We start from the raw sequence: 27,377 nt of genomic DNA on the forward strand, positions 1-27,377 counted from the left end.
TGAATGACGTAGCGTGCCAGGAGCTAGGTTTGACATCCGTCCTCTTGAAATGTCATCACACCATAGTCACTGATGCCTGAAATATAGGCCCCATTAGCATAGTTTGAGTATTTTAACTTAATTGATATAATTTGGTCTAAACTACAAATTGCAATTAATGGGGTAACACTTAGTCAAAACTATAGTTTAGTACAATATTTAAGTTGTGCACAAACAACACTTCCAAGTTGACACATAACTCCTATGGATAATCCACTTCCATCTATATGAACATGCCATAAAAACCAGAATACAAGAATTAAATCTCAAATATTATTTACTTGTAAAAGGGTCACTGGAGCTCAGATTGAGTTTGGAAACTCGAACAAGCAACTACAACCTCATAAATTTGGAAAAGGTGCATGTGTTGCCCACCTCAATAGGTAAGGACATATGAGAAACCATTTCGAGGTTGGTTCGCGGACAGTGGTTTAGTGACGTACTGGCCAAACCAAACCTGAAATGACATTTGTCTCCATCCCTGCCATGGCATGATGAAACGTTAGATGATAATCCATCAAATCTAGAACCGACGATTCACATGGATGATAACACCATAGGATCTTGTTGTTTATGGTGATGCCAACACCTGGATGAGGATAGAGTCATGAGACATCTATCTTGTGTGATGTCGATCAGCTCCACCATTGAGATGTCCCAACATTAAAATGCCAAAAGCTAGCTAAAAGTGCATATGGCACTTAATTATATTTTGATGTGATGACAATGTGTTTAGAGGAACTAATATCGATTGTGAAAGTTTATCTCGGGATATTGGTTCCATGAAGATTATTATGGAGTTGTGTGAGCCCCCAATTCAAAAAGATCAAAGGCGTGGTTTACCGGCGACTCGAAGTTTTTCGTTTTTGTTCGATTTGATTCGTAGGAAAAACCACACTATTAAGAGGGGTCATCGTGGATTTGTGTCATGTGGGAATGCCATCCAAAATATATACACCAGCGCTCCTACACCTACCACCATATTGCCTATAGCGTGCTTCGCCGAGGTGTCCAAAGAGTGTCAACATGAACTTTCTGGACACCCCGTGCGCACGGGGTCTTCCTTGGTCTCATTATGGATGTCCACGGTTCCACTATTGATCATTGAACGAAAGGCATTTTCGTTCATATCTATGTTATACCGAACCTACAGGGTCACATGCTTAAGGAAATCACAATCTGTTGAGTGTTAGTGGAGTGAGAGTTATGAGAAAAATATTCTTAGAATTGTCCTGAGAACATAAGAAATAGTTTCGAGAGAAACCAGACGCGTTTCAGGGTTTGTCGGGTAATACCGGGAAGTGGTATATAGGTGGAAAATGTTTTCGGAGACATTAAATAAATGATAAAAGGTTACAATATTGATTAGGAGGCTTTTAGAATATATTTAACATAAACGGGCTAATGAAAATACTAAAAGGCCTGGTGGTGGAGAATTATTGGTCCCTAGGTCCCAATAAAAAAGGCAGCGCCCCCCTTAGCCATTTTAGAGGCCTAGGGAGGCTGAATTAGAAGGGGGGAGGACTCCTCCTCCTCCTAGGGCCGGCGCAAGGGGGAGGAGTCCTCCTCCCCTTGGTGGCGCCTTCCCTCTCCTGTTAACCTATATATACTAGAGGATTTTCCCCCTTGGACATATAAGTTTTTGGAGCCTCTTTTAGTTCTCTAGTCCTAGTTCTAATTTATAGTTGATCTAGATTTGAGATAGACCTAATTCTCTCTAATACTCACAATAGAGAATCCCCGTGTGGTTCTCTTCTTCTCCCTCTAATTCTTCGGGGACGATATCTCTGGATGGTGAAGTGCTACTGGATGTGAAGCATGTATGCCTGCAATCCATAGGGGTAATACTTCTGGTCTTCGGTTTGAGGGAGCATTCATGAACGGTTTGAGAAACTTCATCAACGATCTACACCAACTCTTCTTCCACTGCAACTCGAAGTTGGTCACGATCCAATCTAAACCTCTACTGCATCTTCATAGTGTTCCTGGAATCATGATTGTAGGTCAAACATTTTTGTTTTCTACTACGTTTCCCAACAATCATTTTCATAAGCATAGCAAGTATCAAGTTCATCAAAAGGGGACATTTCAAACGAATCCAAGGGATCATAACATTCATTCTCCGGTAAGCCCGAAGGGAAATTAAACAATGTATGAGTTAAAGAGTTACTCTCATTAGAAGGTGGTCACAAGTGATCAATTCGCTCTTCCTCCTTTTGTTCTTTACTATTAGGGCATGACATGTTTGAATTATTGGAGCATCACAATGTTTAAGAATTGTTTTGCTCTATCGATGGCAGTTTCCAAAGAACCAAATTCTAAACTCTTCCCAAGGCTTCTTTAGAGCAACTTGTATTTGATCAGATGGCATTTTTGTGTGAGGTGGCATGAACAAATTCTGAAAAATATGGCAAATTCAAAACATGGCAGTTCTTGCTTACTTAAACATGGCTTTTTAGAGCAAATTGTATTTGGTCACATGGCATTTATGTGTGAAGTGGCATAAATTGCAGTTTTTAGAGCAAATTTATATGTGAGAAATTCATATGGCAAATTCAAAACATGGCACAAAAATCATATGGCATATTCAAAAAACATGACAATTTTTGTTTAGCGAAACATGGCTTTTTTAGAGCAAATTGTATTTTTTTTGGTCACATGGCATTTTTTGTGTGGATTGCCATGGCAAAACTATCATGCATCAATAAATTTCTTCTTAATTCTTTTTGTTTTGAGATAGTATCAACTCATGAAGATTTTTGGATGCAAATCTTTTTGTACTAGGTATATGTCACTTCCACATGTGCAAAAAATGTCCACATGGCTAATTCATAGAGTTTTTGCCATGGCAATTTCCTACAATTTTTTTTCTTAATGTCCACATGTAAATATTTTTTAACATGGCAAATTTATAGAGTTGTCATGGCATATTTTTTTTCAACATGCCAATTTGTTGTTCTATTTTAACCAACTTGTTCTAATGTTTGTCATGTGTAAATTTCATTATAGGTAGCATGATTTTTTTACTTCTTTAGACCATGGCATTTTAACTCGTTAGACCATGTCAGTTTTATTAATCGTCCATGATAGTGTTACTGTTAAGATGATACCATTTTTCATTATCAGTAATAGGATGACAGTTTAATAATTTTTAGGATGACATTTTAATCGTTAATAACATGACATTTTTATTAATAATAGGATGTCAGTTTTTATGAATAACATTACATTTTTAATAATAGGATCAAGCCCATAAATTGTCATTTTTTTGTACAAGCATGGCATTTTGAAAAAAAACGCATGTCGTTTTTATGTTAAAGACCGTGGCAATTTTTTAATATAGATCATGCCTTTTCCCCCTCTTTTAGAGCATGTCATTTTTTGTTAGAAAGAACTAGGCATTTTTTTAGCATATAGTGGTAATTTTCCTCTTTGTATGGAATTTTTAGGTACAAAAACATCACAACACTTTTATTGTGTGCATAACACATTTTTTAGTCTTAGATATGGCAAATTTGTACTCCCTCCGCCCCAAAATAAATGTCTTAACTTTAATACAATGTTATACTAAAATTAATACATTTAAAGTTGAGACACTTATTTCGGTACGGAGGGGGTACAAACTAGACGCCGGTCGAAGCGGTTGCACTGTAGCACGACAACCAGTCCGGTGGGCGCCGCGAATCAACCTATGGTTGAGTTGGTTAGGTGGACAGTGGTATCCCCAACCCACCAGGGTTCAAATCCTGGTGCTCGCATTATTCCTGGATTTATTTCAGGATTTCCGGCGATGCGCTTTCAGTGGGAGGAGACGTTCCCGTCAACGACGAGGCGCCTACGGTGACTTCGTAAATCTTAAGATGATATGCCGGCTCAGTTTTTCGGAGATGCTCATAGGGGTAGGGTGTGCGTGCATGCGTTCATAGGGATGAGTGTATATGAGCGCTTGTGTCTGTACTGATGCTCAAAAAAAAGTCCAGTGGGCGCCCGCCGTATCGTACGCACCTGTTTCCGTCCGAGGCACCAAGCAAGCAAAACCACCGGCACAGGTTGCTGACCGACTTGCGCCTCGCGCCTCCCCAGCTCCAGGTGCTCGCGGAAAAGGTTTTTCCACCATGGAGGGGAGGGAGGGAGGGACGCAGGAATCGGTGGGCGCGCGCGGTGCCGTCTGACCTGATTCGACCCGCACCCGGCGGGGATTCTTCGCACGAGATCATCATTGGCATCTTCCCCACCTTCTCTTCCTCCTGAAGCGATTCTTCCGGCCGGCCCGCCGTCCGTTCGTCCAACACCCGGGCCACCTGCTACTTTTTTTTTAGCATCAGTACAAACACAAGCGCTCATATACATGCGCATAAACTCACTTCTATGAACGCACACACGCACACCTTACCCCCTATGAGCACCTCCAAGAGACTGAGCCGGCATATCATCTTGAGATTTGCGAAGTCATCGTAGGCGCCTCGTCGTCGACGGGAACGTCTCCTCCCGCTGAAAGCGCATCGCCGGAAATCCTGAAATAAATCCAGAAATAATGCGAGCACCAGGATTTGAACCCTGATGAGTTGGAAATACCACTGTCCACCTAACCAACTCAACTACAGGTTGATTCGCAGCCACATGTTATTCGTAACTACCTTTTCCTCTCTCAGAATAATTTATTAGTATTACCACTCCACTAGTGCCCATCTGTCACCGGAAGGTTGGAAGCATTTTAAACTGTTGGAAAAGGGCTAAAGGCACCCCCACTTTAGTTTTCCCCACCGAATAAAGGATGAATAAACATCGCAAAAGCAATGCCTTTCTCTCAATCTTCAGTTCATTCATTCAGCACAGCGCGCACCTGTATTTATCTGTTTTTCTTCTGCATCGACCTGTGTACGTATTTATCTGTTTGAAGAGAACCCGTACGAGCTTTACGTACACGAGAACCAGCTTTACGTATGGCCCGAATCCGTGTGCTACCAACCGCCCGCACGCAGTACCGCACCAGCCGCCCACAGCAGCACCGTGAACTGAAGCGTGCAAGCATAAACGCCAGCAGTCAGTACACCACAGTACGTACGATCACGACTGCGTACGATGCAGTACAACAGGCGCAGCCCGTTTGGTGCACGTAACAAATGGATCACAAGGGAAATGTGAGAGTCAAGCCACCGCAGGGCCAGCCACCTCCCGTTAAAAGGGGCGGCCCCCCTGCCGACGCCGACGCGCCCGCAACCCGTCCCATTTTCTCCCCTTCCACCTCCCAGTGCTCCGCGCATCGACGCATCGCCGCCTCCTCCCTCCCCCACAAGCCGGACAGAGTCCACCCACACTCTCCGCCTCCTCCTCCTCCACACCGCAGCCACCGATAATCATAACCGCCTCCTCCTCATCCGCGCCGCCCGACGAAACCGGGACCCGCCAATCCGACGCCCATGGCGCACCTGAGGCTCCTCCGGTCCGCCGTCGGGCGGCTCAGGACGGCGGCGCCCGCCGGCCGCGCAGCTTTCTCCAGCGCGGCAGCGACGACGGAGGCCAAGGCGACCGTCCGCGAGGGGGTGATCGCCGCCGCCGCCGCGGCCGTCGCCGGGTCCGGGCTGGGGCTCTGGCTCATGCCGCCGGCGCTCGCGGACTCCGGCGAGCTGGCCCGCGCCGCCGCGGCCGGGCAGATCTCGGCTGCCGCAGCGGGCGCCGGCGCCGTCGAGGAGCGGCACGAGAAGCGGCCGAGGTTCCTGCTCGCAGGTGAGCCGTCCTGTTCCCCCAATTTACTCCGACGTACGGTGCAGGACGCTCCGTCCGTCCTTGGTTCCAACGGCGTTTGGTCGATTCACGCGTCTGGTTTCGCCGCCGCCGCCGTTGCCCCGTGACGCTTGCTTTCCTTGCCCGCTGGGGTCTGGAAAAGCCGCGCGCTTTCGCATGATTTCCCCCCACCAACACTGCCTTTTTTTTAGCGGCTGCTGCTACCTTTCCCGATCGTTTGATCGCACGCTTCCTCCACTTTTCTTCTTCTAGCAAAGAACGTTACTAGTACGTTTACGATAGGTACGGTGCTTGCCTTGCTGTACTGATCTAGCTCCAGATAAGCGATAAGCCCACTGGCCACAAATATCCAAACCTGTTGACACGGCGTTGTGTAGTGTAGTAAATCCAAACATAATAGTACTAATGTAGTAAAGTCTTGCGATGCTTTCTGTCATGCTTTCAGATCAAACAGCAAATAAGCATGAACTGTCTGATAACTACGTGCAATTATTATACAATAAGTTTTGAAAATTTTAACCTATGATGATGATCTGATCAAAACCCCTTTTCTCTGCTCTCACTGCAGACTCATATCGCCGAAGGGTGTTCTTCAACTACGAGAAAAGGATACGGCTTCGCAGCCCTCCTGAAAAGGTGAAGCATCATTGTCTGCATTGTAGCTGGTTGCGTGTAATTTGATCCTGGTTTGTCCTACGTTTTCTAACTTTTGGTGCTATTCTGCCTAGATTTTTGAGTATTTCGCGTCTGTGCGAAAACCGGATGGGGAAATGTTCATGTTGCCTGCCGACTTGATGAGAGCGGTGGTCCCTGTTTTCCCTCCATCAGAGTCGAACGTCGTGCGGGAAGGGAGGCTAAGGGGGGAACCCAGCCCCGGAGAGCTGCACTGTGCTCCATCCAAATTCTTTGTCCTGTTTGACACAAACACCGATGGTCTCATCTCGTTTGCCGAGTAAGTGAATCGCGATTTCTCCCCGTTTGACACAAACACCATGTTATAGGACTATAGTCAGCTTTGTTGGTGGTGATTTATGCTTTTGGTGGCTATGGCAGGTACATCTTTTTTGTTACATTACTCAGCATTCCTGAGTCAAGCTTCAGTGCGGCCTTCAAAATGTTTGACGTCGATCTCAGTGGGTGAGTTCTATTTCTACCACACTACTTTGTCTTATGAACACGGTTCTGCTGTAGAATTATATGTATTATCCATGTAGCTGTTTGTTGATTAGCAAACCTGTTACAGTTCTGTTTGCATGTAAAACAAATAATAGTAAAACACTGACTTTTTGGTAGGAGAAGAAATTAATTAATAGGCCGTGTTATGTATCAAGTTTAGTGGCTTCAATCCAATTTTCCTTGTTTATCGTGTAGACGTGTTTTGTTTACTGAAGCTGCTAAAGGTATGTTATCCCCTTTTGTTCTCTTTGATTGATTTATGCATAAACAAGATACATTTGAACAATATATCTTGTTTGTGCTATATTGTTGTTTACCTGTGATCATTCGCGTGCAGTTAATTTCTCTTGTCGCCCAGAAAGAAAGACCTGCTCTTTATGAGCATGTTCAATCATCTGGCTTGTTAGTTGATGGTAAAAGAAGGGTAATGAACAAATTTTGGCAATCTTCTTCTCGGTTGTTTTGTTGGTTCTTATCTGTTGATTCTCATCATTTCCAGGGAGATAGACAAAGAAGAGTTCAAGAAAGTAATGGCATTGATGCGGTCCTATAACAGACAAGGAGCTGCCCATAGGCATGGCTTACGTACAGGATTTAAAGTTGGCCAGTCTGTGGAAAATGGTGGGGTTGTTGAGTATTTCTTTGGTAATGATGGGAATGAACCTCTACACTTTGATAAATTCACAAGTTTTTTGAAGGAATTGCATGAAGAGGTAATTTGCTTCTTCTTCCATATTCCTTTTGTGGACTTCACTGGGCACTGCCTCTCATTAATGCATGCAATATTCAGTGACTTGTCAGAAAGCATGTCATGTACTGAACGCGCAAAACGCAATCTCACATTCTCTCATCATCTCCCCTGAACCATTTATCTTCTAGTCAGTCTATAACCGTATTTGCAAACTGGCTGCCGGTACATAATGTTTTACGTTTGCATACTGGAAGGATGCAACATTCTTTATTTCATATTGGAAAGTGAATGTTTCATCTGATGTTTAAATCTGAATGTCATATTTTCTTGATGCCATTTTTTGTATACCTATAAAATATTGTTAACACAGTATTTTGTATTGAAAGTTTGTGTTTTTTATCTAAATTTACAATTGCAATCATCCAGCTGTTTTCTATTTGTATATCTCCCAAACTCCCTCTATTTTTTCTCAGTCCCCTTGATTCATTTCTCTGCAGATTATTCGTCTGGAATTCAGTCATTATGATGTCAAGTCGACAAACACTATCCCTGCAAAGGATTTTGCACTGTCCATGGTGGCTTCTGCTGACATGAATCACATTAGCAAGCTACTTGATAGAGCTGATACGTTGGGCAATGACCCTTACCTCAAGGACTTGCGCATTACCTTTGAGGTTTGACTTGTGGTCATGTTGGTCTTTTCTGCGTAATTATTTTCTCATGTGGTTCTTATAGATTTATTTTCTGGGACTTTAGGAGTTCAAGGCATTTGCTGATTTACGTCGAAGATTGGAATCATTGACGATGGCTATATTTGCTTATGGTCAAGTAAATGGGCTGTTGACAAAGCAGGATCTGAAGCGTGCAGCACATCATGTAAGATCTTGTACCAAGCTTGTTACTTAAGCGTTTAGATAACTACTACTAAACTTCTAGCTGTCCTTTGGGCTGTTCAATCATGTACCTAGTACTATAACTTCTATAATTTTCTTTTACTGATTTCATGCCTTTTCTGGTTTCGTTATAGGTCTGTGGTGTTGAATTAACCGACAGAGTGGTGGACATCATTTTCCATGTGTTTGACATGAACAATGATGGGCACCTGAGCTCAGAGGAGTTCCTGAGAGCACTACAAAGACGAGAAGCCGATATTCATCAGCCAGCGGCGCGAGGAGGTCCCATGGGCTGGCTGAACCCTAAAAACCGTTCTTCGCTCCTGCAGATGCTGCGCTAGTAGAGTTTTTGATCGTCGCAAGATCTTTTCTTCTTTAGCCTTGGGTTAGGTACCATCTGAATGGTATGTCTGCCAAGTCTAGGTCACATAAGATTAGTTCATCCAGTCTTGTTATAGTATCCCGTTCTGTTACTTGTTACTGCTCAGGAGTGGGAAGAGATTTTGCTGTAAATATCGTGTAGGTATAGCGGTTGATCCGGTTGTAAATAGTGTCTTTGTAGTAGTCTCTCAGTACATGGGTGAGGGTGATGTATTGTATCAGTATAGGATATAGGTGTAAGTTTCAAACCTTGTCCATTTTCGCCGTTCCATTTTTATTGATTTATAGATGCATTTCATAATATGACAGCTGCAGCTCTGTCGATATTTGTTTCTAAAAGATAAAGATAACTGGTTACTGAGATTGGTAGGCGCTATCGATGGCTAGAGTCCAAGGGCTCAATGCTTGGCTCTTACTGTAATAGATAGGCAAAATACTGAGGTGACATTTCTCCTTTAAAGGATGCTGGAGTACCCGCCTTATGGCGGTATCCGCCTCCTCCAACACGCTCCGTGTTGTTCGGTCTTTGCATCGTCTGATGGAGATGGGGCGCTCCTCATTGTGTTGGTGGCTTCGAGATCTATGGTTCATTATTTTGTTTGTCTATCTATGAATTATCGTATTTTCTTTTGGCATCTATTGAATTGTTTTTTATTTTGCTTCGTTGCATTGGTGATGAATTTGTGATACATGATGGACGCACATGGAATTTGAATATGAGGGGTGTGGTTGTCCAAGAGGACAAATGAGGAGCCGTTTAGTGTTGTCCGACGCGGGCGGGCGTTTGGAAGGGTGGGTTTGCCCAATCCGATTGTAGATGCTCTTACACCGTAGAGGTAATCACTTATGTTTAACAGATCTCTGGTAGAAATGTATGTTTCCAAAATGTAAGAGAGTTTCACTAACAATATACAAACATCCCGTGGTAAGAATTTTTTATATTATTTTAGGGATTAGGCATTCATTTGATGTGGAATAATATTGGACATAAACAAAGTGGTACTCATAAGGAATCACTGTAATTACTGATGAAATTGAAGAGAAATGTCTGAAAAGATTTTATATGTTGAGTTATGTTGAAGAAATATTTTTAGTTAAGCTGGGTACTCAGAATAATTAGCAGGCTTGTTGGGGAATACTATTATTTTAGGGAAAATGTTTCAAAACTTTTGTAGAATAAAAGTACATTGTGATATATGGATAATAATTGTTTTTTAGGGAAATGTTATCATGACGGTTTATATTTCATGTGAAAAAGGGCTACAAATATCGAGCAAAAAGTCAGGAGGCTCGAACTGCCACACAAGAGTTTGCGGGTCCTTTCACTTACTAGCCAACAAATCTGCCGTCACATTGACTTCCTTAGGGCAGTGATGAAAACTAAGAAAATGAGTCCTCTCACTTAGTAACCACGGACATGGAGAATTATGAGTTGCACAAGGAGTAATTGTCTTTCATGTAGAACTTGGATGTTATTTTGCGTACAATATTTCTAATGTGGTGAGAAAAGATTGCAAAATGCTCGAGGAATGAAATAAAGCATAGTTATAGAAAGGGGTAAATAAAAATTGACAGAAATTACAGTCATGTGTTGTTAAGAAGATAGAAGTACTTTTTTATGGAAGATACATTTTTTTTATCACAGAATAGTTTACGTTGGAGGAAAAATATAATACTCCCTCCGTTCCTTGATATAAGGTGTATAGTTTTTTGAGAAAAAAACCAAAATATAAGGTGTATTGCGTTGCACCACTCATTTGGATAATTTTTTTAGAGATTTGATTACATTTCCTTATATCAAGCAAGATCCTCTATTTTCTCATGTCAATTAGTCAGGTGAAATCTCGCCCAAAACTTGTGAAATTTTTCCTCCATGTGCGTTCTTTAATTTCCGTGCCAAAAACTATACACCCTATATTTAGGAATGGAGGGAGTATAATTTTGGACTCACAAATGGTATTACGTTTGTTGTAGACAAAATAACAGCTTTGTTAGAAAAATTGTTCATAAAAGTACGGGGAATAAAAAAATGAAGGGATAATTCCATGATGGCACGGGTGTGTGTAAAAAATTATGAAGGGATAATTCCATCATGGGACTTGTTTGAGAAATGATGGTAAATGTGAAAGAAGAAAAACAATAATGACTTTTTTAAAACAATAAAATGTTCATTTCTTGTAGTTAGAATCGTGTTTTTTTTGCGGAAATGTCATATTAGCCTGATGTAAGACGGATTACATGTTGTTAGTGACATATTAGTAAGTAATTTCTTCCCCTAACCCTATGCTATTAGAGCAAACTCTCCCCACCAGGCTTCATCAGTAAGCCAGTGGATTCGCCTCCCCTCTGTCTGCCGCTCCGGCAGCCGGTGGCAGGGAGGGGAACCCAGTGTCTCCACTCCGGTTAGTAGTTTAGTTTAATTTTTTTTAGTCCTTATAGGTGCGGCGCTCAGACGGATGATGTTGCTTCTTCTTTGAGTTTTTCTTCCGGCCTCCGACCCTCCTTGAGTTTGTCTATCTGGTGCGATGAGGTGGTTTCTCGTCATGTGACGAGATTTTGGGTCAGGTGCTTCAGATCTGTGCAAGGATTTAACGACAACGATTGTGGCTCCAGAGCACTAGTCATTAATTGAGGGCACACGCACGAAGACTCCACAGTTGTCATCGACAAGGTCAAACAGACTCCGGTGGAGCGGCGACAACAACGCGTCGACTGCTTGTTCTAGCGTTGTTCGTTGCTCTCAGAATTTCAATGTAATTTTATTATATTTGACTAGCAATGTGCCCATGCGTTGCAACGGATCCAAAATAGAATAATGCATATTCACAAATTTGAAAGAAAACAATCTAGTTTTGATATACATATATCACTAAAAATATATTATGTTTCAGTCAAAATATATTTCTTGGGCTGTTTTGATGAGATAAGGGAGGAATGTGGTTGGTTTTAAGATACTAAGGGGTATTCTATAAATTGGAGCAGAGAAGTGGGATATTGTTGCGAAAAGGCACAAGTTACATCACGGTCGTTAGATGCAGATCTGGTGGTCAGAAATGACGGATGACAGACATACCATCATCACTAACTGAGTCTTTTATAGGAGTAGAGATGAGATGGTTTGTCCTTCCCCCAACTGTTATAATAGATACGATGCTTTTCGCACGAAAATAGATGGTAAGGTGGGAAATGTGAGTTTCTAGACGATAAACATTCAAGAATATATAGGTAGTATAACAAATTTTGTAATAATCACACGTACAGGTACAGATCGAGACATGCAAGTGCGTGCCCTGCCCCTGCGCACAAGTTTCTCTCGTGCATGCTATACGTTGAATTTTAATCGAGCGTGGGTGGCCGTCGATACCGCATTAGAGCTTAATCAGTCTATATGACATGTCTGCAAGTTGGTACTCAGCCCCAATCTGCCAAGCAATGAAAGACGTGTACTCTCTCTACGTTTTTGCGAAAGAAAAAAGGCATGTACCCTACGTGTACAGAGTTGCGCGTGTGGAGCCATATGGCCGCGCGCGGTGCATCAGGCATTCAGGCTTGTCACGCCAGCCAGCTGGGGAGAGAGAGGTGGAGGTGGAGTGGAAGTCGGCTGACAGAGAAAGAAAAGAAAGAAAGAAAGAAAGAAATGCAGACGGAGCCTCCAGATGTGTATCTTCTGTGTAAAAAGACTTGATGTTTGTTGCAGTAAATATAATAATGCCAGCTTTCTCTCGCTCAAGAAAAGAAAAAACAAGAAACGCAACATCAAGAGTTAAGACCCCAAGCTACTCGTCAGACAGACAGACAGACAGACAGCGCCCAAATTTGCAGATCTCTCGGCGGCTCCGCAGCGAGCAACCCCCCTTCCCTCCCGCGTGCCGACGGAAGCTGCAGCCTGCAGGCACGCCCCGCTCCCTCCCTCCTCTGTTTTCTGTACCGCACCGGCCGAGAGGGAGCCGCTGGGCGGCGCGTGGCGACGGGGGCTGACGCCGATCTGGGTTTTGTGTGCGGCGGGCCGGAGGGACGAGCTTAGGTGGGCGGGGCACGGTTCCTCCAGCGACGTCGTTGCCGGTGCTTGGTTGCTGCTGTGCCGTGGGGTGGGCGAGGGAGGGGAGGGGCCGAGGACCGTAGGGGAGGCCGTGCGGGGAGGAGAGGGGGCGGGGGCATGTCGCCGTCGGGGAGGTGCCGGCCCGCACCCTCAAGGCGGCCGAGGACGCCTGCATCCTTGCCGGCCTCGGACGACGAGGGCCGTGCTCGTGCTGCTGAGCGCTGCTCCTATCTGCTGCCTATCTCTTCTCTCTTGATACAGATTTTTGCTAGCTATTTTTGTATGGCTGGGTACATATCCTCACAAGTACTGTTTGTTTTCCTGAGTTGACAGGCACATCGATAATCAGTACTACATCAGTTTGTTGAGTCTTAGTGAGGGTAACACAAATGCAATTTTCATCTCAAGTAGTTATATAGGAAACTAATAAAATATCGATGAGTGGATTTGGGTATTGAGATTCGAGGAGTCGGTTGGAGTGCAAGCAAAAAATGGAGAGGGGATCTTTTGTAGTGACTCTCCAAATGAGGATTTGGAGATTCAATTGGCTCTTTACTATCTTGAAAATGATCATACAAATCTTCACGCTCTTTGTGTTTTGTTCTTTTCATGCTACCTTTTTTTTTGAACAATCATTAGCTCAAGTTCATATCCCTGATGAATAAACATGAATATCTGTATCTTCAGGCACCATGTCGATGTTCCCAGGGATGGATCTTACTAAAATGGATGCTCCAACGCTTACCCTCCTTGGAGCAGCTTGTTGTGTTATGTTATCTATGCATTTCACAGTACAGTTGGTATCACAACATCTTTTCTACTGGAAAAATGCCAAAGAGCAGAAGGCCATACTCATTATTGTGCTAATGCCTCCACTGTATGCCATAACTTCCTTTGTTGGTCTTCTGGATATTAAGGGAAGCAAAGCGTTTTTTACATGCTTGGAGTCTGTTAAAGAATGCTATGAGGCACTGGTGAGCCCTCTTGGGTCAATGACATTTTTTACCTGAAGTTTTTGATTTTACTCACTTTTCCTTATATTTTTTCCTTTCAATTGTGCAGGTTATTGCTAAATTTCTGGCATTGATGTACAGCTACTTAAATATATCTATTAGCAAAAACATTGTACCTGATGAAATCAAAGGGAGGGTGCTTCATCATTCTTTCCCTGTCTCTCTTTTCCTGGTACATTCTTACACCCTCGTATACTCTTACAGAAAGTTTGATGAATGTTGCTATAATCTGCTCTAGAATTTTGGTAATGGAGCCTACTAGTGACAAATCAGTAAGGGCCGCTAGGTCCATACCCATACCGAACCTTTACCATATTTGAAGGATGCTGCATTGTTCGGTAATACTAAAATGATTCATGGTCTTAACAAAAAGTTTTATATATTCCATTAGTAAAGTACTTATTCAAATAGCAATATCTGGTTTAATTGAAGCATGTACATATGAGTAGTCATGCTTGAGATATGATTTTAACCTACGATTCTTCATGTGTTGTTCACTATTGTCTGCCTATATGAGTTTAAATGACGTTGTCCTGCATATGTAGTATGGAAGCTATTAGCAGTACTGTTAGTTAAGGCTTTTCACCCTTTTCATTAGTTTTACTTGTACTGAAAGTAACCAGTATGCTTCTGGCTCTGTGCTTTGGCAGCCCCGCAATGTTCGGTTGGAGCACAAGACATTAAAGCTTCTGAAGTACTGGACCTGGCAATTTGTTGTTGTCAGGCCTGTGTGCTCCATTCTGATTATTACACTTCAGCTTCTTGGGCTGTACCCCAGCTGGGTCAGCTGGACGTTCACAATTATACTGAACTTTTCAGTCTCCATGGCATTATATGCCTTGGTCATATTCTATCACTTGTTTGCTAAGGAGTTGGCACCTCACAAGCCTCTTGCTAAGTTTTTGTGCATCAAAGGGATTGTCTTCTTCTCTTTCTGGCAGGTATGTCACTCCCTCTCCTGGCTGGAAAGAGTTTGAATATTCTTATAAATATCTTTGGGGTTAGTTTTTCCGTGTGTCTGAATGCTATTGATGTAATTTTACACCAGTTTGTGTTCATGGTTGCATCGCAACATTTGGTTGAGGTAGTGATATTGGTTTAGTAATGTTGATAGTTAAGACCTTTTATTCTTGCCATGTTATCTGCGATGATTTTGCATGAAGCTTCTTTTTTCACTCATTCTTTGGATTTTTCCAGCATAATACCTTATTTTGTTTTTATAGCTGATGGTTATCAATCTAGGAGCTTTGTCTGCAATTTAATTTTCCATGCATTGCCATGTAAATATCCAAATTCAGTAATAATAACAATAAAGGTCGCAAAGAAACAACTACACATGGCTACCTTGTCGTGAAAAGAATAAGCTAAGATAAGTGTGAAACAAGTTTATGAGCATAAATCAGTTAAATTATTTCACCTTTCGACGCACAACTTTGTTGCAGTAGACATTGCCAGTGGACTCTTGTTGTGAGTGAATCACCCTATTGTCTACTATGGGTGCTTGAGGCAACATCCTAATTTGCAATCCTTCGCTGTATGAAACTAATTAGCTAAATACGACACCCGTTCCATTTTGTAACACAGTTTCTTTTTATCAAATCAAATATGATCAAACTCCTGATTCTTGAATGCCGTTACTTGTCTGCAGGGCTGTGCACTGGATATTTTGGCTGCTGTAGGGGTGATTCAGTCTCACCATTTCTGGCTGGACGTGGAGCACATCCAGGAGGCAATCCAGAATATCTTGATTATCCTGGAAATGGTCGTCTTCTCAGTCCTCCAGCAATATGCATACCACGTCGCTCCGTACAGCGGCGCTGACAAGGCGAAATTCGAGAAGAAAAATGAATGATCCCTTCCCTGCGGAGCAACACCCGCGGCTAGTTCATGTATGGTTTTGTGTGTATGTGCTGGGAGTATTGATTCAAAGATGTTATAGGACATGTGTATTTCCTTGTGGACACGTGTAGAGTGGGTTGTCGTTATACCTTGAACATTAGAAAAACCAGATGATCAGGAACAACATATAGGAATGCTACTGTTGTTATCGTGCTGTGAGACTGTAAATGCCTGAATAAGGAGAATTTGGGGGGGTTTCCCACTCCGAATTGTGTCCAGAATAAACGGCGGTTTCCTGTTGCCCCAATCATCATGTGTAGCTGTATGATTGTTCCAAAACTTGTCTAAACTTATCACAGTGCTATGAGTGCACGTAAGTTTTGGATGGCCATTGTTCTTGCATTTTTCTGAGACTGCGCAAGTGAAGAAAGGGGAGCACGGCGCACCACACCGCACAGTGGCAAAGTGGGCGACTGACTGGCCCCTGCTACAACTTACGAATTAATCCTTCATTTTGAATTGTCTTCACATATAACTAGTAGGTGATTCTAGTATAAGTACTTCCAGCTGCTCCATGTGAGGGGATGAGAAGTTGAGCGTTAGTTTCCTTCAGCATTATCTCTTGTGTGTGTGTGAATTGAAGGGCTTGTCCTAAATCCATATAGGATTGGGTTGTGTCCTTATAGACCAAGCTAGTTATCCAGTGCAATATGTTTAGGAGTGTTTTCTCCTGTGTCTTGCCACTTGAGAGAGTTAGTTGTACTTACTCGTGAGTTGTTTGGTACCGTGAAAGATCGTCTCAGCGGCACCTCAAAACATCTTGTCATCAGAGCAATAGGTTGATCATGGTACTATTTTTGTTTTCTTGCTGGTTTTGTTCTTGAGAAGCTTCCATGAGTTCGAGGAGGTCCAATGGTGTTGATAGAGTACATGGAGGTGGGCGCCTCATGGAGGAGGAACCACCACTTCCCATGTATGATCCGAGTTTGGAACCCGCCGATGTGTTGGCATTGGAAAATACACGAGAGTATGTTGAACAAGGTGAAGAAGCGCATCACGACCGTGGAGACCAACCTCAGCCGGAGAATCAACTTCCTCACAGAGGAACTTTGTCGAAGTAGGCTTCTACATGGGATCGACATCGACAACTCCACAAACTACAGCGCCAACGCCGCCCGGAGGAGGGAAATGGAGAGCACGCGCACGTATACCCCGATGATGCCCATAGCTACCATACTCCACTATCCCAACATGCTCACCACCAACAACAAGATGTTGTTTGGGAACCACAATCTCCCCCACGAGATGGACTTGATGCACGGTGTTGACAACGATAATTCCCCATACAATGGGACCACCACGGAGAGCGTTGGAGTGATCACTACGATGATGATCGAGAATACTACGAGTTGCGACCACGACGTGCTCATCATGATCATCGAGGTGAAACCCAAGAAGGCTTCTCCATGGGCGGAAGAGGTCATGGACATTTTCATCATGACTATGAAGATGATGAGATTGGTAAATTCAAACTTATCATACCATCGTTCAATGAGAATCTAAGCCCGATGACTATTTGGAGTGGGAGATCCGTGTGGGTCAGATCTTTGATAACCACTGCTATACAGAGGAGAAGAAGGTACAATCTGATTACTATGTCATGCCGGAGGTCGTCCGGAGGCATGGGTGCTAATGAAGAATCTGATTCGGAGACGCTTTGATCCCGAACACTTCACAAGAACCTTATACGATCGAATGCAACGACCGACAAAAGGAATTGTTGTGTTGATGAGTACTATAAAGAAACGAAGATTCTAATGATTAGTACATGGGTGAATGAGCAACAAGAGGCCACAGTCTTAAGATTCTTTCATGGCCAATGAAGATATGCAAGAAAGAATAGAGATGGTGCCATATTAAGACTTGCAAGAACTTGTGCATCAAGTCGTTTGTTCTGATCAATAGCTGAAGCGTCGCCAAGCCCGCAGCCACACCTACACATCAAGCACTTGGATAAGTTCAACTCATCAGGAAGCTGATGGAAGTATTGTTGTATATTTGTCCTCACACAACAAGACAACCGCAAAAGAAGCTACTTCACATGCAAGGGTAGAGGTCATTTCATGAAGGGTTGTCCTAATAAAGAAGGTGGTGTTCACAAAGGATAGACACATGACCGATGACTCAAGTAATAAATCTGAATCTGAGAAGAAAGATGCAAAGTATTGTACTTTTGAGACCGGGGCACCTCCAAGTTCAGATGAAGGAGATGGCGTTAATCTCACTGATGGTGGCAGCTACATCAACATCATTAGTAGTTATCTTGTGCTTGCTCTTGGATATCAACATGGAGGTAACCCCGGTCATATTATGTGAAATGGTTGAATGGTGTGAGGGTGGCATTTTCAGTGGAAAGTTATGTGGACAAGGTGGTATGCGATGTGGTGTCAATGCAATCTTGTCATCTTCTTTTGGGAAGGTTGTAGTAGTTCCATCACAATGGTACTCACCATGGAAGGTCTAACAAGTATTCCTCTACACATCAAGGAGTAAACCATGTAGTCGAGCCTACGGTGGATCACACAATCAAGGTTGAGCAATTCCCTCATGTGAAGAAGTCAATACAAAATACCTCAAAACCAAGGATGGTTTTGTTTGAGGAAAGATAGGATGATCTGTACTAGTTCATGACCAATGCATCAACGTGTGAGGTCGAGCAGTTAAACCATTGGAGAAGACAAAGAAAGGCACATGCAAAACCATTATCTATGTTGGAAAGGTCCCGATGCCTATTTCGGAAGAAATGACACATCAGATTTCAAGCTGCAACCGCCCACCTAAATTGAATTAATTCTATAATGGTCTAGTGTTTTAGGTGCTCTATAAGATGACATTTGAAGTCATCTTTTGTGCACAACAAACGGTGAGTGATTTAAGGTCTTGAGTCAAAAGTTATGCAAGTTCTCATGCAATCTATCCAGGATTTAATTACAGCACGAGGCTCCACAAGTTTGCTTATATATACTTCATTGTTAGTTGTGTTCAAATCTAACTAGTAGGTGCGTCTAATATAAAGGTCCTTCATTTTTAATTGTGTTACATCTAACTCCTAGGTGCTTCTAGTATAAGTTCTCCCCAGCTGTTTTGTTCCATGCGAAGAGAACATCGTGAGCATCTAGTTTAGTTTTTTTTTTGTGAGGGAGCATCTAGTTTAGTTGAACTGAAAGGCCTGTTCTTAGCTCTTGTGTATGGATTGAAGGGCATGTCCTTAATCTATATAGGATCCTTGTGATTTCATCTTTATGATTTAGTTGCTGCTGCTTGTGGTTTGTTTGGTAACATGAAATATATGTGGCTGCTGCTGTTTGTGAGTTGTTTGATACCACAGCGGTGCCCCGCGTGGCCGCGTCACATGCCAAGGGAAAGCGATCCGCACTGAGAATTGTAACCAGGATCGTAGCACCATGCGACAAAACTTCGCAAACACCAACTGTTATGTACAGGAGCCATTACATTTTACATACCATCCCAAATGCGGAGGAAGCACGACGCATTTACAGTTGTTTCTTCGCATCAGCTTTAATGGGCACACCGTAGACGACATAAACAGCAGTTCAGTCTATCATCAGATCAATCCCTCGCGTGACTCACAAGACTATGTATGTACAGACGCGCAGGCACGTTCTGCCCGCTCTACTCGTAGTGGCTATCTACAGATGGACGGAGGTGCCGATTACCGGACTACTCCGGCCGCACGCTTACCAGGTTGGGGAGGGCGGCCAGCTGAAGCTTCTTGATCTCGCAGGCCGTCACCTTGCACGAGTCGAGCGACAGCGAGCGCAGGTTCTGCAGCGGCCTCAGATGGTGGAGGCCGGCGTTGGATACCCGGGAGCTCGACAGGTTCAGCGAGACCAAAGCGGTCAGGCCTGCGACAAGGGTATACAACTGTGAGGATCATACCGGAAGTTTCGGGGAAACGAAAGAAAGAATGCGAAGGATGCACGTACCCGAGATTATCTCCAAGGTCTTGTCTGTGAGGTTGCCGTTTTGGGATAGGTTAAGCAACGTCAGGTCTTTGAGGTCCTTGATGTTCTTCACTCCAGCGTCGGTGATTAGCCCACCGCAGAGCTCCAGAGACCGCAGACCCTTGAAACCTGAAATAGTGACAACCATGTTAGGTGTCATATGATTGAATCGATCTTTGATCTAATCATGCACCCTTACATCTGAGGCAGTTTGTCCCAGCATCAGTTATACGAGCTCCAAAAAGATCAAGGTGCGTTAATCCGGTCAGAGCTGCATTGACCAAATAAGTAGACTTTAGCCAACGTGATGTTATGACCAAATACATTCGAAAGACCACAAATTATTGCGACACCGGGCGAACCACTGTCATGAAGGGTTATTCTTGCCCATATTACAGTTCACAAGTTCTGTAAATGACAGAAATTTAGCATCACTAGAAAGGTAAACAGTGGAAATACGGAATCTTAGGGGCAAGGTTATGGAAGTGCCCTGAAGAGATACTCTTCATGATCCAGTTATTAACACAACTGTAACCCTTATATTACCAATGAAACTGCTTAAAGATGTAGACACTTAGTTTAAAAACTAGAAACCCAATAACTAACGCAACAAACGACGAAATTTGGCTGAGTTACTATCCATCATCACAAGACCTGGGAATCTGAGAGACATACTTGTAAGAGCTGCCAAGCCATTGTCTGTGATTTGGCGATTATCAAGATTAAGTGACCTCAGTGAATTCATGCCAGCAATTTTCTTCAGACCAATGTCCGTAATCACTGTAAAAGAGAGATTCATGCTATGCAAATTCCGAAGACCTGCAAAAGAACCGTTGCATAACTACAGTGAAAAATAATATCGACCGTAAGAGTTCAGACACATAAACCTCATAATAACACTTCCGCATTGTGATTAAGATGAATATTATGGCTCAACTATCAATTGTTGAGAGCACATTAAGCTAGGCATTGTTTATGTAGCAAGATAAAAGTCAGGGGACACTGTCAATGAAATGTGTGCATGCAATGTACCATTAAACGTGGAGTCATTTCCTGACATAACTGATCAGTTTCAGATATGGAAAATTGCCAAACATACCACTGTACATCATCAGCATTGGCCCCTCTATCATGCAACTTTAAGTGGTATTTCTTGAATTGTGTGAACCAGTGGTTTATGCCTTGACACAAGCCACCTACCACAATACAGGTAGGCAGCCCAGAAAATGACAATATAATCTAAGATAATGCATTGGCCACCAAGATGAAACAATATTTCTATAAACACATTACTAGAAGTAATCTACATTTAGTAACCAGAAGCCAACAAGACATAACTACATATATTCCAGTGTTATGGTGATCACCCAGCTTACATTGGTTACAGCAGAAGCAAGTTCAATTTTCTCTCAAATTAGCAGCAAGAATAATGTAACAAGCTAACTTTTCAACTGGACTACTAAAACGAAGGCAAATTAAAGAGCGGGGAAACAGAGAATCAACAGTTCATGAAACAGAATTTGGCAAAGCGTAAACAAACCAGAGAGATGACGAAGTCCATTGCTTCCAACTGCAGTGTCCGAAAGTTCCAAACTTCTTAACTGCAAAAGGCCTACAGAACAGCAAAATGTATCAATTAGTGCTTTACAACAGGAGAGCTATTATTCAAAAAAAAAGGAGAGCCAAAATTTGATTTTTCTAGACAGAAAGCGCTAAAATCGTCTAACCATAAACGCTCAATACAAATTTCTGCAGGCAAACAAGAATGCCCCATAAATGCTATACTGCTAACTGTAGAGAAGTCTGGTAAATAAAAATCATATGCCATTCCACAACAGTAAACTGCACGAGTTGGTTAACTCGATGATTGCACTATTCGACATTTTATAAAACAAGATGTAATAGGAGATGAATTGAGACATGCTACTACAGTTGCAAAAAAAGAAAAGAAAAATTAAGACATGCTGAAGGAACTCACCTTTCAGGTGCAATAGTCCCTCGTCACCAATCTTGCATGAGTCCAAGTTCAAACACTCCAAATTGATCAATTCTGGAAGGAGCAAAGAACATCATATACAAACTGTCCCCGCGTTGTGTTGTTTAGTATACCGGATCCACGATTCAAATGGGCGTCTCCATGGTTATATTTTTTTAAATATATTTTTATACAAGATTTAATACAAGAGACAAGTGCTTCCAATTGACACTCCATTTTGATCTAGAAAATGAATAACATACATGCCAGAAGTGCAAGATCCTCTGCATGTTCTTTGACATGCCTCTGCTTTCATCTTACAAGCATCTTTGTGCAAAGGCAAAAAGATAAAATACCAGCCATCTTTCTTGAAGGATAATAATCATGTTTTATGCTGTTGCTTCATTTGCATAAATTCCTTCGGGGCTGTTCTTAGTTTCTTGTTTATTTCATTTTCGTTTGGGTTTTCTAGTTGGTTTGTAAGATCTGCGCCTTCTCGGTACTTTCTCCTACTACAAAATGAAGTGCATTCACGTGCGTGTTTGAGAAACAAAAAAAAAAATCTGGTTTTATGAAATCATGCACAACAATGACTTTGTTAATTTTAGTACAAAACTGATAAAATAAGAGAGGAGTGTCTCAAAACATTTTAATATAGGATGACCAAATCAATCAAGTAAACATTTTAATATGTGAAACACTTGTTGCTTGCGTAGATGGGTGTCTCAAGGATTTCGATATCAGCATGTTCGAATGTTGCTATACAACTAATTAATACAAAGATAAGCAGTGATTAATACTCACCTCGTAGATGAATCAAGCAGGCATCTGTAATGTGGTTGAACCCTAAATTAAGAACCTTCAATTTGACAAGACCTGCAAGGCAGCACCAGACCATGAGCTACCAGACAGTGAGCTATAAAAGGGTGTAGCTGTGCAGGACAAAGGAACACACTTGGACAGATACAGGTCACAAAAGGGTACAAATATGCATGCTTGAAAAAATTGTGGGTGAAGGAAACAGAGATGCATTGCGGATCCATCAATGCAACTACTGAGCTAGACACCTACATCTCAAAGAAGGAAACATGTATCCCATTTTGCATGCCATCACACACAAATGATCTCAGAAAGTAACAAAGAGTCATGTTCACAATATGGTCATCAATTGGTGCCGTATTTACCTTCCAATTTCTCACAGCCTTCATCACATATGCCACACCTATTGAGATTTAACAAAACCAATGAAGCCAATCCTGAAATAGCATGACTATTAATGAAGTTTGGCACCCAGATAGTGAGCTTGCAACTATTTGCATAATTATGCATGAAATGCTAACTGAATGCTACAACATAAATGAGTATTACAACAGAGTAACCATGCAACAGTGAAATAGTAAGTTCAGGCCTCGTAAATAACAATGTCCTTGTAAAAGGAACATTTAACTCCTCCGGTCAACAACACAAGCTTCCCTTCAAAATAATGGAGTTAAACTCCATACACTGACTCTCAGAAACAGAAGAGGTAAAAACATCTCTCATCATTTTTACATAGAACAGCATGGTGTCCCCATAAATGCACAGAAGAACTATCTGGCTAACTAATATGTTACTTTGACTCATTCTCATTAAACTTCTGAAGCAAACTTATAAAGATATCATGTTATCTTTCTACCAAAAGGGCATCTCTCTGGGGCATGAATTCTAGAGATAGAATAAAAATATAAGACTGCTGTTGTAACTTGTGAATAAGTTCATGACACACATACTTCTACAGAGTTCTAAGGCCCAATCGTCCTCCTGCTGCAACATACATAATAGATCAAACTATACACAATTGTCAGCACCTTTCAACGAGCAAGACTAAGCCAAAGAAACTTGTACGGAAGTAGCATCAACAGCAGGGTGCTCTATAAGGAAAGGATGTAAAACCTGATATAGCTTCCAAACAAGCAGCAGTCACTGCACAGCCCTCCAGATTTAGGTGGGATAGTTTGGACAGACCTAAGAGATCAAACCAACAACTTAAACACGGCTAAATTTATAAACCCTCGGGTTACTAAGTAAATAAAAACGAAGAGTTAGTCAACAACAACAAAAAAACAATTCAAGAGCATGTGTTTGGGGGGTACCTCTCAGATAAGAAACACCACAATCGCTTATTTTGCAGCAAGACAGTTGCAACTCTCTCAAGCTCGTAAAATCTACACAAGGAGAAGGGCATTGCATTGTAGATCAACGTGTATGAAAACATAGATTGGTTTAGACTAGCCATAGAAGAATTATAACCTGATAAATACTTCATATCTGAATCTGTGATGCCATTACAATATCTCATGTTCAGTGTTTCCAGTTTTCTCAAGCCTGTAAAAGAATGTTATGTTATTGCAACAGAGGCAAGTAGTTTTTCGGAGCTACTTGCTATTGAGCGGAATGCGAATAAATAGGCCGCATGCCAGTTCTTATAGTGACTACAAACAAATGTATGTATCACATGTCAGGAAATGGAAATGTATAAGTTGGAATAAATTAGGTGATTGGGCATGCTTTACAAACAATTGGTTCAGGGAACAAAAGGCCACCTTTTAAATGAACAAGGCCACCATGAATTTTTGGGCATCGCTCAAGGTCCAAATTTACCAAGTTAACTAACTTTGCAAAGGCTTTTGCTCCTTCAGCTGTAACAGCAGCACATTTCTTAAGGCTGAGCGATGTCAAGTTTGAGAGGCCTGCAGAATGAAGACACACATCATACATCATAAAAATGAACATTCACCCCCCAGACTCGCACAGCTACTGGACTATTGGCATCACATACCTGACACTGTTTTAAGTCCATGCTCAGAAATTCGATCACAGTAATTGCATGCCAGACTTTGCATATTTGAGCAATCTTTGAGAAGATTCAATCCACTATCAGTCACATCAGAGCAAGAGATGTCAACAGATAGCAAGGACTGCCCTTGAGAAGCGATTACTTCCATCCAAGCATCCTTCACTCCAGGGTACTCATCCAGACAAATATCCTGATACCGAATAGTGTGGAAGATCAATTGGTTGTCATGTAAGGCTAACTCGTCCCAGAGCGTGATAGAAGCCTTCAAGTTTTTCTTTTCTGGTCTAGCTCACCAAGCAAACTGGTGGCATGGCTTGCAATTTACCTTAAGCAAGAAGTGCCATCTGACTAGGAATAAGGTAGCTAGCTACCTAAGTGATCTCAAATGGTCTATTAAATGGGCTTCCCTAAGGAATAGGGCTTTTTCATTCTTACCGGATAAATTTACCAAAGTAATTTTTACTTTCTAGGAAGAAGCTTGACAAAGAATTGCATTCTAGGAGTAAATTACTGAGTGAACCTTGAAAAACCAACAATGAATGTCTGACAAGATGCCTTTCTTCACTCCCTGATAATACACATAAGAGTTTGTCGAGAAAAATAAAATACATTTACATATAAAGGCCTGATTGATGGTACAGGAACTTTAATTTTACATCAAGTAATTGTTCATAGTTAACAGGGATAAGCTAGACTTGTATTATTTTATTCATCATTCTTTTGTATATAACCCATATTAATAAAAAAATGCAGTGGGGAATTTTCCCATTGTTTCACCTTAAAAATTGTATTTAAGACAAAACATCACTGTCTATTTCATTCAAAACAGTTTACCAAACAGGCACCAAAATTTCACCTGCAAAGCACAGTCGCGAAAAGCTCCCAGCAACTCCTCATTGATGTAGCTACAGCGCACCAGTTCGTTGAATATCTGCTGGCTAAGATCCCTAGGCAGCATGGAGAAATCTGAATACCTACTTATGTCCTGCAATCACCCACATCAACTCAGCCAAGAAGAGGCATCGCTTGGCCAAGCTCTGAAGATATGAGGTCACATGACTACCTCACGGACTCTGGCCACGCAAAGTTCCACCAGCGACGGGCGGCAACCTGGGCCCGGTCCCTGGGCCTTCCGGAGCACATCAGAGCTGCTGCGTGACAGCGTGTGGAGCAGCCACTTGAAGCTGCCGCTCTTGGAGAACTTGACACTGTACAGTTGATCCTCATGGACCACTTGGCCTCTGTTCCTTGAGCAGGCACTGCCCATGGCGAGTTCTTGCACTGAACAAACCTGATCACTGCCTCAAGTCTATGGATGGACGTACAGTGTCACAGACCATGGATAGAATCAGAGGTGCGTGTACTTCCCGGCCACGGCTCGATTCCCTAGCATCCATTTCAGGCGTGACTAGGACTTGGCCTTCTTCAACGCCATCCTGCGTCATCAATAAAACTAATATAATCAATAAGCTTGACTTGCACTGCAGCAAGGAAGTTACTATCAGAAGATTGTCAATATAATCAATATAAGCTTGACTTGCACTGCAGTAAGGAAATTACTATCAGAAGATTGTATGCAGACGCAGTCACACAAACCAAACCCTCACGCAATCGATTCTAATGCAAGTGGTCGGTTTCGAGTGAAGTGTTCATCTCTCACGCAACTGAGCCTGGCGTCCAATCACCACACAACGCCAACCAATCCTACACGCAATTGAGCCCTGCGAACAGAGCAACCAACCCCTGCGGATGATTACGGTGAACCCTGCAAACATCCGACAGTATCGAACGTTCCGTCCGCACCAAGCTCTGCAAGTCGCGGACGGCAGGCGGAACGAACTGCAAAAATGCCCAAATCTCCGGATTGGAATAACCGGAGAAGAGAAGATCAGAGCAGAGACGGAGGGGAGCACGTCGGAGGCTGGACGAAATCAGCAGCAGCCGAGAGAATCGCACTCGCGCCTAAAGTTAGTTATTATTGCATAGGAGGTGAAATTACCTGATCGGGCGTGGAATCAGGCCACAGGAGCCACCCGATGCTGGGCTGAGCCACGGATTAGCGGAGCTCGACGGAGCCGGCGGCTGAAATCGTCGCCGGCGGCGTGTCGTATCTGATTCCAAATCCGGCGAAGTCTCGCGAGCGACAGTGACGACACGAGGTCAGGTCAGGTCCGGCCACGAGTGGGGAGGGAGGAGGAAAGGTGGGGGATGGAGGAAAAATGGCTTATAGCGAGCGCCGGGGAGCAGCGCGCGAGCTCCACGTGTCGCGGGGCGCTGGGACGGTACGCCGGGCTACGGAACGTTTGGACACTGACACGCGGGGGCAGCGGACCATCTGGGCCCACTGGCGGTGACACGGCGGAAACGGATGATGGTGGGTGGTAAGCGAGGGGGTGGGGGCCACCGGGAAGCGGAAGGGATAAGGCAAAGGAGGTGGGGCACCACCGTGGCGGGCGGGCGCACGGCACCCCGGTTTTGTGACCCCGAAGAGGGCTGTTCGTTGTGCGGGGGTGCACGTGGGCCCCGCGGCTTTACGAGCGCAGTTTTGCTATTTATCGCCTCTCGCTGGTACACTCCTCGTACAGAGGTACTGCTATCGCGTGCGAGTCAGCAGCCGCATGTGTCAGTTTTTCGGTGCGACGGAACAAAACGAACACGTTTGATGTTGCTTTTTGTTGCGGTGAGAAAACACGTTTGACATCGGGCAATAGACCATCTCGACAGA

At 43.0% G+C, this 27,377-nt stretch overlaps 3 protein-coding genes across 7 annotated transcripts; 2 read left to right on the forward strand and 1 right to left on the reverse strand.

Moving 5' to 3' along the window:
* Positions 1-5,231: 5,231 nt before the first annotated feature.
* LOC125538883 (calcium uptake protein, mitochondrial) lies at positions 5,232-9,228 on the forward strand. The gene is made up of 8 exons (XM_048702196.2): positions 5,232-5,766; positions 6,353-6,420; positions 6,513-6,736; positions 6,838-6,921; positions 7,460-7,673; positions 8,149-8,325; positions 8,408-8,527; positions 8,679-9,228. The coding sequence occupies exons 1-8, from the start codon at positions 5,460-5,462 to the stop codon at positions 8,883-8,885; spliced, it is 1,401 nt and encodes a 466-aa protein (XP_048558153.1). The 5' UTR covers positions 5,232-5,459; the 3' UTR covers positions 8,886-9,228.
* A 3,421-nt stretch (positions 9,229-12,649) lies between these two features.
* Positions 12,650-16,123, forward strand: LOC125538882 (protein LAZ1 homolog 1). Its single transcript, XM_048702195.2, has 5 exons — positions 12,650-12,817; positions 13,652-13,938; positions 14,027-14,149; positions 14,628-14,918; positions 15,626-16,123. Exons 2-5 carry the CDS (start codon positions 13,657-13,659, stop codon positions 15,827-15,829), a joined length of 900 nt encoding a protein of 299 aa, XP_048558152.2. The 5' UTR covers positions 12,650-12,817; positions 13,652-13,656; the 3' UTR covers positions 15,830-16,123.
* A 3,165-nt stretch (positions 16,124-19,288) lies between these two features.
* LOC125538879 (uncharacterized) lies at positions 19,289-26,859 on the reverse strand. Of its 5 annotated transcripts, none has more exons than XM_048702192.2 (17): positions 26,652-26,859; positions 26,318-26,491; positions 25,716-26,088; positions 25,509-25,637; positions 24,635-24,842; positions 24,399-24,545; positions 24,106-24,180; positions 23,949-24,020; positions 23,749-23,820; positions 23,001-23,072; positions 22,621-22,692; positions 21,820-21,891; positions 21,382-21,453; positions 20,517-20,660; positions 20,041-20,112; positions 19,824-19,970; positions 19,289-19,742 (listed from the first exon to the last, which is right to left on the reverse strand). In XM_048702192.2, exons 3-17 carry the CDS (start codon positions 25,917-25,919, stop codon positions 19,558-19,560), a joined length of 1,743 nt encoding a protein of 580 aa, XP_048558149.2. In that variant the 5' UTR covers positions 25,920-26,088; positions 26,318-26,491; positions 26,652-26,859; the 3' UTR covers positions 19,289-19,557. The 5 variants fall into 5 exon arrangements, with proteins under 5 accessions (XP_048558149.2, XP_048558147.2, XP_048558150.2 ...); XM_048702190.2 differs by having other exon boundaries at positions 26,213-26,491; XM_048702193.2 differs by having other exon boundaries at positions 26,213-26,509.
* Positions 26,860-27,377: the final 518 nt, after the last annotated feature.

The sequence above is a fragment of the Triticum urartu genome, chromosome 2A, assembly GCF_056163025.1.
Source record: "Triticum urartu cultivar PI428250 chromosome 2A, HENAU_Tu73, whole genome shotgun sequence".
Taxonomy (NCBI): domain Eukaryota; kingdom Viridiplantae; phylum Streptophyta; class Magnoliopsida; order Poales; family Poaceae; genus Triticum; species Triticum urartu.

Bases quoted from the DNA above. Each gene is read 5' to 3' on its own strand.
- LOC125538883 (XM_048702196.2), top strand. From the start codon at position 5,460: ATGGCGCACCTGAGGCTCCTCCGGTCCGCCGTCGGGCGGCTCAGGACG. The intron at 6,737-6,837 runs GTAAGTGAATCG...TGGCTATGGCAG, and splicing joins GGTCTCATCTCGTTTGCCGA to GTACATCTTTTTTGTTACAT. The intron at 7,674-8,148 runs GTAATTTGCTTC...ATTTCTCTGCAG, and splicing joins TGAAGGAATTGCATGAAGAG to ATTATTCGTCTGGAATTCAG.
- LOC125538882 (XM_048702195.2), top strand. From the start codon at position 13,657: ATGTCGATGTTCCCAGGGATGGATCTTACTAAAATGGATGCTCCAACG. The intron at 14,150-14,627 runs GTACATTCTTAC...GTGCTTTGGCAG, and splicing joins TCCCTGTCTCTCTTTTCCTG to CCCCGCAATGTTCGGTTGGA. The intron at 14,919-15,625 runs GTATGTCACTCC...ACTTGTCTGCAG, and splicing joins TCTTCTTCTCTTTCTGGCAG to GGCTGTGCACTGGATATTTT.
- LOC125538879 (XM_048702189.2), bottom strand. From the start codon at position 25,919: ATGGGCAGTGCCTGCTCAAGGAACAGAGGCCAAGTGGTCCATGAGGAT. The intron at 24,843-25,508 runs GTGAAATTTTGG...ATTCGGTATCAG, and splicing joins TTCGCGACTGTGCTTTGCAG to GATATTTGTCTGGATGAGTA. The intron at 20,113-20,516 runs GTATGTCTCTCA...TGGTCAATGCAG, and splicing joins TGGCTTGGCAGCTCTTACAA to CTCTGACCGGATTAACGCAC.